General features: G+C 41.0%; 1 protein-coding gene across 1 annotated transcript in view; it reads left to right on the forward strand.

The window, feature by feature from the left end:
- The window catches only part of ano2b (anoctamin 2b), a 61,456-nt gene extending 51,602 nt beyond the window's left edge, over positions 1–9,854 (forward strand). Inside the window, exons 23-24 of the mRNA XM_069156552.1 lie at positions 8,181–8,286; positions 9,379–9,854. Of these exons, the coding sequence (XP_069012653.1) occupies positions 8,181–8,286; positions 9,379–9,762 (490 nt within the window). The 3' untranslated portion in view covers positions 9,763–9,854. The remainder of the gene's footprint in view (positions 1–8,180; positions 8,287–9,378) is intronic.
- Positions 9,855–11,390: the final 1,536 nt, after the last annotated feature.

Genomic DNA, 11,390 nt, shown 5'->3' on the forward strand with positions numbered 1-11,390 from the left:
GCATTACTCTGTCTTGTCATAGCTTACAGCTTTGACCTTAACAACTACAGTACAGTAGTTTGTATTAACGATGATTAACTACCATTACAACTGATCTGACTGACAAATGTCTCTTTTTCTTCTCTGGTTCATGGGGCTGATGTCCATCTACAACTGAGTTAATATTTGAACCATTATTTATGTTAATAAAAAAATGTATTTTTATTGCACTGGATAACATTTGCACTTTCTGATATTCACTCTGAAAACTATGTGAAACAATCACAGTCCATTGCTGTCAGCAGAAACTCTGAAAGCTTTACACTTAAAGGACGACTCAATCTTTTCATTGTCTGCCATGAAGCAATCCCAGAGATTATGTTTTTGTGATTGCAAAATTTAAGTTAAAAATAGCAGCCAAGGCTTCAGATCTACAGGTATTGTTTTGAACTCTGACAAGGCACCAAATGTTCAGATAAAGCCAGTGGAGGAGTAATTGAGCTATCAGCGATTGATATATATATATATATAGTAAGATATCATCTGCATAAATCACTTGAGCAAGGTGCTCTAAAGAGAAACAAAGTGGGGTCTAGAGGATTTATTTGTTGGACTTGGATTTCACTCATTCTGCACTTGCTCGGACATAAGGATGGGAGGTGATAAAGTGTTAATACTTTAAAACTAGACCCTTTAAACCTAGCCTTAAAAACATTTTTCTACATCCAGAGAATAAACAGCACAATTCTGAGGTGGGCTGGAGTTGCTCATTTCTTTCTGGTTCTCTTGACTTGAGGCAGAAGAAGAAGGTGTGAACCATTAATTCTTGAACTGCCGAATGCTGTTTGATACCGAAGTTTGGAAGTGAAACAGCAGAAAACGTTTGGCAGCCAAGTTGGTCCCCAATACAACGACCAACCTATATAATATTAAGCTTTTATGGAATGTAAGAATTAAACAGAAGTGGCCTCTATAACAGTTTTACATCGTCAAGATTGACAAGACGCCCTCATTCAAACAGTAATAAATCACTTTGAATCTGCAGATAACATGAGCAGATCAGAGAGATATTCTCACAACGCCAATGATCCGCCATGCGATTAGCTTTCATAAACAGAGCACAATTGTGTCTTCTCTGCATTTTCACTCATGCTGGCGCCAAGCATCTCTTTCATAAAATCAATATAAAGCACTGTAGAAGTAAAGGTCATGGATGCCAGCGCCCACAGAGCTGAAGCTGACCTGCTGTTACATAAGACAGCAGAGAATTACAAGAATACAGTCTTTGTGTCAGCGTAGTGTAATATGTCACATCGGAAACATGACTAGATACTGTACGCCTTCAACACTTAGAGGCGTGAAATTGGCTGGAAAGATATGCCAAGAGGCGTTTGCGTGTCTGCAGTATGTGGTCGTGTGTAGTGCATGTACAGACTATTTAGGCACTGTATTCGCTGCTGACGTCGTGGGCAGTCCCTCTGGGCAAATGATTCAGCTCTATATTGTATATCAGACGATGCAGACAGTTCTTGTCTTTCTTTTTCTTTCTGTCTTTCTGACCCAGTTAATTTTAGGACTCCAGTTGTATGAATGAGTATATGTGAGGGTGAAGAAAAGTGGTCAAGGGTAGATAGATTGAGGAATGACGGTGTCAGACGGAGGCTGGAGATATAAGGGAAGATGTCATCAAAAAGATGATTACATAAGAATGCAAAGGAATGAAGGCAAGTTAGATAACAGTTGAGGATGTGGTAGGATGGAAAGATAAAGAAATGAGAGAGGAAAGGAAGGAAGGGGAGTCAGAAGGATGATAAATAGACAGATGGTGTGACAGAAGCCAACCACCAAGGTTTTAAATCTTTAATCAAATTTAAAAACAGCAGTGTGAGGAAGTTGAAGATAGTTTCTGCATCAGTGGACAGAGCATCACTGTACATCTCTGAAGGCATGTTTTCTCTACTGTATCCTCAGTAATGTGTGCTAAATAAAAATGTGGGTAAATTCTGCTTGGAGGTCCGAATTTAAAATGGTTACCAATGCCGGCAAATAGTTTAAGACTATTTTCAGAAAATAATGTTTTCCATTAAAGTCGAGATGCAAGCTGCTTGTTCTGTGTAAATTCATATCAGTCATACGTTTCACCTTTGGAAAACTATGTGGTATAGGCCATTATTGTATTACATAAAATTCAAATGGAGAAAAAAAACCTGAATCGCCGGTTTATCAAAGGTGATTCTGTTCTGACTTCCTGTTGAATCCTTTCATCTTGACCAACTCTTGCGGTCATATGAATGAACTTTGACCTCCATGTTAAAGGGGACAAGGGAAAACAGAATTTCCCTACTAGAATATGTTTTTATCTCATCTGACATAGTGACATCAGTTGGTTTTGAATCAAATTATATTTGCCTCGAAAACTTGATTTACAGAAACCAAAGAAAACATCTAAGACATCAACAAAGATTTAAATAAAATGAGAAACAGGATGAGTTTATAGCAAACTCTTGTGACAAAGAGGCTTTGTATGTTGTAAATCCTTATCTCTTCCAGGATAGAATTCATGAGATCATTTACCTACTCCGTATCAAATCAGTGCTTTTAATCCCCGAGCTGACGGGAAGTTGGCTATGCTCACTTTTATCACCAGGAAGTCAAGTGAGGGCCAAGGAGTGATGTGATGGGTTATGGCGTAATTTCCAATAGGATGTTTCTTCTCAGTGCATCAACGGAAAACGTCTATTCTTCATTTTGCGTGGTCAGTTCAGACATACGCTAAGTCCAGGGAATATAAAAATATGACAGAGATTGGAACAAAGCAGCACAAAACATGTCATCACACATGAATTTTGAGGATGTATCGAGAGTTCAGTTATTAATATGTCCCTTTAGTTTTGAGGATCTTTACCCTTCATTTATAGAAACCATATGAGGGTGAAGTGAGTCATAAAATTTTGCACAAACCTAATTGATTGAATGAATCACATACAGTGGTACCCCTCACTAACATTATGTTGGAAGCCTCATTCGTAGAGGTTTTTTTTTTTTAAACAAAACTAAGAGTCTGCAGCCAATGAAACACATCAGAGCACAGCCACCTGCATGATTAAAGATAAGAACAGTCACTTTCCAGAATGGATCACTGAGACACAACATAACTTTTACTAAACATAAAGTTTAGTAAAAGTGCGATCAGTTGTGTACATTATATAGGTCATGAATAAAAGCTGTGGGTTTTGTTATGGTAAGAGCAAAATATCCTTCACAAACTTTGTTCAACTGAGCTGCCAAGGTGGAAGAACATGTGAATCTGTGATAAATCTACAGTATGTGTATATTCAAAATATCTAGTGTGGTGTTTATGTTTTTGTTACCACCGCATTATTGGGTTTTTAAATCAATACAGCCATAACAATCTCTGTAAAAATGCTTAACTTTATCTCAATTCCAAGCAGTATAGACAGTATATATGGTTAAAGGCTTTTTATTCTATGTATAGCCCTGTTCATTGTCTCGACTTGTTCTTACTATCCAAGATGAACTACACAAGGATGAAAGTGGTTTGGTATCACAGTAAACAACCTGTTCATGCATACACAAAATGGAGAGTGATACCTGACAGCAACCACATTCTGTGATTAGAGTTTAGTGTGTGTGTGTGTGTGTGTGTGTGTGTGTGTGTGTGTGTGTGTGTGTGTGTGTGTGTGTGTGTGTGTGTGTGTGTGTGTTTTTAGGCTGGGAATGGTCTGACCCTTGTTTGTCTATAAATGTATTCGTGGGTCCCAGGAGGCTCTGTTATTGGCTGCAGGAACTCTCAGGCACACACACAAGTCTCAAGTCTCTCACATACTACCCATAATCTCATTGAGTGGTCTTATGAAGGAATATTGAGTTAGATGCTCCAGTTGATGCCGAGCTCCACTATTATAACCAAACATGGAGCGTCTAGAAAACGCACACAGACACACAGGAAGAGATACTGAGGGAGACTAATTTTCTTTCACAAGTGTGTTATATATGAGTCCACCCAGACATGTTGAGTTTAAGTGACTGCATCAAGACAGGACAATTTAGTTCTCATTGGAAACCTACAAGAAAACGCTGTAAAATATTGGCGAGCGAGTGACGGAAAGATGAACAGATCAAAGAAAGAACAAAAGCGAGGAAGAGTAGCGCTGACTATCACAGGCAACATTCCTCACTCATGACTGTATAAGGAGATGGAATTAGACATCATAAGACCATGATAGCACACACACACACACACACACACACACACACACACACACACACACACACACACACACACACACACACACACACACACACACACACACACTTTGCCCTCCCTCTCTGTTATTTCTATAATGTTAGTCAAGTGCTTAGTGAGACAGCTCATTCAGGCCATTTCATCTATTGGGGCCTCAGAGGAGTTTTTTTCATAACAGAGTGTGTGTGCATGTGAAAGACGTATCATGTCGTGTCAGTTAAACTTTGATCTGTGCCGTCACATTGATGAGACATGTTAAACTTTCGCATGTGACTGAAGTTTCCAGCATTCCTCTTACAGTTTGTTATTTTGTCTGTGGTTTTCAGTTTTAAGCAAAGCACTGACATCTAAATCAAAATTAAACTTCATGTTACCACCTCCAGCTGATGGAAAGGTCTTGTTTTGGTTTGTATGATGGTTTGACAGTCATGATCAGTAAGAGGTGGACCTCTGATTGAGAAATGAAAATCACACATTTGGACAGCATGTCAAAGTCTGATTTTGATGTAAAAGAAGAACCTTAAAGAAATGTCAATTAAGTCCCACGCTGGACTATTTTTTAAAGGGAGTGCAGGGATTTCCTAAAGTCTACTCTGGTCGTTACAGTGGCAGCAAAACTGAGGGAAGTCCCTGCTCCAAGACACGATAAAACCCACATCATTAACCCTTATGTTTGCATAGCAGTATACTGCTGAAGATAAAATGCATTTTAAAAATGGTAGCAAAACAAACAAGCAGCACCTTTTACATTTGGCTGTAGAGTAAACTATCTAAATTCCTCATTATTTACCATAAAGAGGTCCATGGAAAATGTAATTCATTTAAAAAAGCGTAACAGTGTGATCCAGCAAGTAGTTATTTTACTGCATCTTGGTCGAGCTTCTTGTTTTATACAGATCAGTCTTGATAGATTGACTTTTCATCACATTTCCTTTTGTCTTTTGGGACAATGTGTTTAGAAAAGGAATAAATATGTTTATTATTTGACATCATTCGACTGTCTGATGTCGATCTTTATGTCCGATGTCCCTCTTCGTGTCCAGAACTGGCTGGATGACTGCTCTGTCTATGTGGCTCCACATAATGCAGATCTTTGTCTCGAAATAACAATCTGTTCTGTACATTCAGCGGTCTGAGAAGATGCATTTTCTGCCTTAAGATGTTCTCTTAACAATGAGAAGGACTGTCTCCCAATTGCAGCCTTAAAAAGGAATGCTGTATGTTGTACTTTACATCCCATAGGGGAAGGCCATCTCTTATACAATAGCTGTTGTGAAAACAGAGCCCAAAAGGACTGTAACATAAAGCCAAATGGGGGAGTGGTGGATCTGACTCGATCTGAGTGGAAACCTGGCGATACTAGGTCCCGCCCTCTGATAGCTGTAACCTGACTACACCACAGGCCTGTCAATCAAACAGAAACGTTCCCAAAAGCACAACTTTTTGAATCTTATTTTCTAATAATGACAGGATTATTGTCAGATGAACGGACAGAAAACGAATAAGAAGGAACTGACTTTGGCTAACTACACCGAGATAACTCGTGGACAAATGTTATTAATTTAACTCATTTTATGAGACCAGTTGAATGGGAGTCTATGGAGCCGGAGGTTTTTTAGAGCCGACCTCTAGTGGCACCCGGTAATGCAGTTTAAGGCACTTCCTGATATTCAGACTCGCAAGCTACATCCACTTTTATATACAGTCTTTGCTTTTAATACACGTGTCGCAGCACCTAGCTTCCATGATTTCCTGAATGTCTCAATGTCAGCATTCAGGGGAGTCAAGCTTCCCTTCGCTCCCTCGTAATTCAAACCATGGTAGTTGTTTTGTATTTCGAAAACTGATAGTTGAAAAGTCCGATTGTATGCAACGAGTAGAGGATAGACAAAAAAATAGGCTGTAGTTTACGTTAATCTTCTTATCTCCCTTTTTAGAAAGACCATAGTACCAAGAAGAAGAAAAAAGATAATGCATGGATCATGTTTGTTGCTCCTCAGATGTGTGTTCACAGTGTTATAGTTGTACAGTTGTTGCTTTTCTGATAAAGAAACTCTTCCCACGCTTATGTCACCTGAGCTCGTTGTTTTCCTCAAGAGTTTATTGTGACAGAGTCTTGCTCTGTTCTTTCATGTTTCCATATATGAATGACTGACCACATCCGAGTGGCTGTATTATAAATAAATCCTTACATAAAGGGGGTCTTTGTGTTCTGCAGGAGTGATTGCATCCAACAGCAAACAGATTGGTTTCTCCATCCACTTGGCTTTGTTCCAGGAACTCCTGAACACACAAATACACAACTATCAGTGTCTGTATGTAACGGTGGAAACCTTCTTTTTAAAAAATGATACAGGTTTTTTTTAGAGAGACATTGTCAGAAAATACCACTAAACTTTTCACAACATTGCAGTTTTTAGGCCGAAGTTTCTCCAGTAAAGTCCATAGTTTTCTTAATGCAGCTGAGTCTCCAACAGACCAGTTGCAGCTCGACTTCATTTCTCTGCGTTGCAGCCAACAGACTCAGCAGAAGCAGCTCTGGGCCTGATTTGTCAGACACAAGTTACATTACTGCTACACATTTTCATTTTCTTATCCGGTCTCTTACACTCTGCTTATGCGACATCTGCACCAAACCAGCAGCCCGTGCACGTAGTAATGCAGCAACACAAGAATCGTTCATGACTCGAAGAAAGCCACTCAACGATATACAGGGTACGTTTTAGTTTCAGTCACACTGACCCAGATTGTTGCTCGAAAATCTGTTTTTATTTACGTGTTTCAGATTGTTCAGTCCCTCGAGCCTTTAGCAAAACGTAGACGTCACATTTCTCTCATCACCAAAACACACATACAGCTGTTTAATGCTGTGTGTGTGCTTGTGTTACTCATGGTGTGCAAAAATAAACACAGTTTACAGTCACATTTTGGATTCTAATGTCCTCTGAAGTGATGGAAACACGCTCTGTCTGTGTGTGTGTGTGTGTGTGTGTGTGTGTGTGTGTGTGTGTGTGTGTGTGTGTGTGTGTGTGTGTGTGTGTGTGTGTGTGTGCGTGCGCCGGAAGAAACCACATCCTCAACCTGCCCAGTCAAATAAATTTGTGTGCAGTTGTATTTTATCTGACTGGCCAGCCATAAACAAAACACATCTTCTCTGTCACTGACTATCTTTTCTCTCATTATTCCTTCTGTCTCTCCTTCCTGTCTCCTTTCTTCTTCTCTTCTTCTCTCTCTCGCCCCTCTCCTGTCGGCCGTTTGTGCAACATGTGGTTTGAGTTTTCCCAACACTTTACTACAAAGAAAACAAAGGAAAGGAATCCTAATACAGTTTACTGCACTTTGAGTCGGTTCCCCGTCTGAGTGGAGGAGGAGTATCTGTTGTTGCAGCTCAGTCTCAGCCAGCTGAAGATAAATCAGATCACAGGATGAAAACGATGCCGCAGGAGGGAAGTTTGTCGGTGTCGGATTCTCAAACTCTACACTGGCTTTCCCAGCGATCACCTGTCAATCAAACAGTGTGGGTGGAGCGGTGTGTAGGATTTAATGGCATCTGGTGGTGAGGTTGTCAATTCCAACCAGCTGATTAACCCTACATCTCTAAGCATGTAGGAGACTCTACAGTGGCCTTTCAGTTAACATTAAAACATGAAAGAAACAAGGCGCAGCAACATGGCGGCTTATGTGGAAGAGGAGCTGCTCCCGTCTTATTGTAAACTAGTGAAAATACAACAATTCTTAGTTTCAGATGATTATACACTAAAGAAAACATCATTATAAGTATTATATTCTATTTATGACAATAGGTCGCACTTGTTTCAAAGTGATTCCCCATTTGGTTAAAAAAAACAATTTAGTTATTTTTTTTCTCTCTGTAGGAAATTACAGTGAATCCATTTTAAGCCTCCACACTGCATCCATGTGTGATTTGTTCTAGGTATAAAGACTACAGGGAGCCCCCCTGGGCTGCAGATGCGTACCAGTTCTCCAAACACTACTGGTGTGTCCTCGCTGCCAGACTGGCTTTCGTCATTCTGTTCCAGGTAGGAGTTCGTTGTGTTTGTCCTTCATAAACTGAAGATAATGTCACTCAGCTAATGTTTCTGGGGTCTTATCATCTGTCACCCACTTTTTACCTGCTTTGGAGTTGCATGGAATTGGTTTGTCTAATTACAAGTGTGTGTGTGTGTGTGTGTGTGTGTGTGTGTGTGTGTGTGTGTGTGTGTGTGTGTGGGTGGCCAGTCATTCCAAACTGTGTGGATCACGCTCTACTCTCATTATGATCAGGACTATTACCAGATGCTTCAGCCCTCTCTAACAGATGTCCACCAAATGTCCTCTGACAGTGAAGCGTCATTACTGAAATATGCACGTTTCCAGATCACAGCGTTTTTCACACGTTGGATGGGACAGGTGCACGTTGGTGTTCTGAAATCAGGGATAATTAGTTGTAGTTTTTTTTTTTTTATCACTGTTCTGGTGATACACAGTAAGTGGAGGCCAGTGGAGGGTCCCAGATAGTCATACTCCTTGTCTGAGTCATAACTCAGTCAAATCTGAATACATACACATGATACGTGCATTTTTTAAATAGTTTTGTCTTATATTTTCCACGAATACCACTACCTTTGATATTCATTATAAATAAATGTCCGTTAATCTCCCTAAGAGTCCCAGAAAAAAAACGCTCCTCACAGCTCAAGAGGAAAAAGGGAAAATAACTTTGATGGACACGGTGGGTAATTGCAGCGGTAGCAGAGTGTCGGCTGGTTTTGGCGTGAGCTGAATGGTTAAAATTAGGAGCGTCTGCAAACGTTTCTCTGTGGAGGGAGGCCAGACCCATATATTCACAAAGCTACCACCAAACTGCAGAAAAATATTAATAATATCAGTGAAACAAACCATTTATAATAACTTTTTAATGTTGCACAGCCAATTTATATTTTTTGACTTTATAATAGCGGAGAGTTTTTCCACTGAGATGGTTGATATGCGGTACACCACCTGTCACTTTTCTTCTCCATCTTTCTTTATTTTTCTCCACATATCTCAATCCTCTCCTCTCCTCTCCTCTCCTCTCCTCTCCTCTCCTCTCCTCTCCTCTCCTCTCCTCTCCTCTCCTCTCCATCTTCCAGAACCTGGTGATGTTCCTCAGCCTCATGGTCGCCTGGGTGATCCCCGACGTTCCCAAAACCATCGTGGAGCAGCTCAAGCGGGAGAAGAAGCTCCTGGTCGACGTCTTTTTACAGGAAGAGAAGGAGAAGTTCCAACTCATCCAGAGCCTCTTCGCCAAGGACGCAACCCTCCACCCGAGCAGCCGCGGACCCCGACCGGACCAGGCCCACCACATCCCGGGCCGCTACAGCACTCTACCCCCGGGCCCCACGGCCGGAGACGGAGGAGGAAGTGGAGGAGGGACGAAGACGAGGTGCAGGGCCGCCAGCTTCAGCCAGTTCAGCCGGAAGGCTCCGTCGTCTCCCAAGAATGAGAACGAGAATTCGAGACACACGGCAGTGTGACATGAAGCGCACACATATGTGTGTGTGTGTGTGTGTGTGTGTGTGTGTGTGTGTGTGTGTGTGTGTGTGTGTGTGTGTGTGTGTGTGTGTGTGGTTGGATGGGTGGGTGGGTGGGTGGAGGGGGAGGGGGGGTTGCTGGGCCTCAAAACTGTCGCCTGGGTGACTCAGTCCATGTATGTCTTTGCCTATGTCTTTTGCGTCCTGGTGTGTGTGACACAGTAGTGCTGCGATGAAAACGTCGCAGCTCACCTCTGGACATAAAATCTGAATTTCCTGGTCTCGGTTTCAGTTTGATCTGAGAGCTCCACGCTGACTGACAGTGTGTATATGTGCTTTTCCTACTTGCACCGACTGTTCACCTGATGAAGTGTTGTCATTTTTACTTTTTGGAAAAATACATTATTTAGTGAGGCGCACTAGCTTCATAGCGTAGCGAAGCAATAATTACCAATCTTAGAATATTACAAGAACGTGAAAGAGACTGAAGATAAAGAAAGAACTCGAACTCATGGACAGATTCAATAGGAAGCACTTAAACATAAACAGATTGATGGATGTTGTGGCTCTCCATTAGGGCTGTCTGAATTTCCCTGCTTTTATGTGCTTATGCTCTTTATGTATTTTTGTTTACAGAATTTGTAGCAGTTACACCATTTCACGTTTCTGTGCTCTTTTCTCTTTAGAAATCAGGAAGCATTTTCAGACTTTACTAAACTTGTACTGTCACTGAAGACACAGCTGCTGGTCATTGTTTCTCTACACCTTCCCCAACCTGTCGATGGACAGAAAACACTGATGAATGCCACTCACTCCTGTCCAAGATGTAGTTTTAGAATAAGATGATCAAGATGATCTGTGAAGCAAAAATAATGTCCTTTTAGCCAAATGGACTTTTACAGCTGTCAACTGACAAAATGATGGACCACAATGACGTAATACCAACACTTAATAATTTGTGACTGTGAAGGGGAAGCCGGCTATGTTGCTAACTGTGACTGGGAGCGAGCTGGAGATGATCTCACTGTGTTAGTTGTCAAACTTCATCAGCATTCCTTCATTATGAACCACCAGACTTGTACACTCTGCAGGTAAGTCATGAATCCGGGTTCCTGCTGCCCAAATCGAAGCCCTTCGTCTTGCATCAGTCACTTATTGGAAGTGACTGATTTTGATTTGTACAACTGGGAAATCTACTTCTGATTGTAAACCAGTCATCTCATCACTGAAACACCTGACTGGGTTTTAATTTAGATCAGTTCAGCTTGTTAGTCGGCTAACGTGCTATCTGGTCTAAACTATCGCTGTGTAGTTGTTAACAACTCACTAACATACTAATTAAATGAACTCTTGCATGTTAAAGTGAAACTGAAATTTCAATTCTTGTCACTTTGTGTGCAAGGAAATGTTTGCTCAAATGACGCTGTAGCTAATGTACATAAAATAATATCTCTTCCTTTGGCAGTGATTGACTGACATTTGGTAGTTAAAGTTCATTTCTGTATTTATTGGATGGCTTCATAGTTCTGTAGCCTACAAATGAAGAGATTTCCGTTTCTCTTTCAACAAGCCCACAGTGTTGATTAAGGACTGTTGGTGAGTTCAGTCATTTGTTCCTTGCAGGAGGATCT

The sequence above is a fragment of the Embiotoca jacksoni genome, unplaced genomic scaffold (genome assembly GCF_022577435.1).
Source record: "Embiotoca jacksoni isolate LCO1_2020_lvr unplaced genomic scaffold, fEmbJac1.0.p SCAF_21, whole genome shotgun sequence".
NCBI lineage: Eukaryota > Metazoa > Chordata > Actinopteri > Embiotocidae > Embiotoca > Embiotoca jacksoni.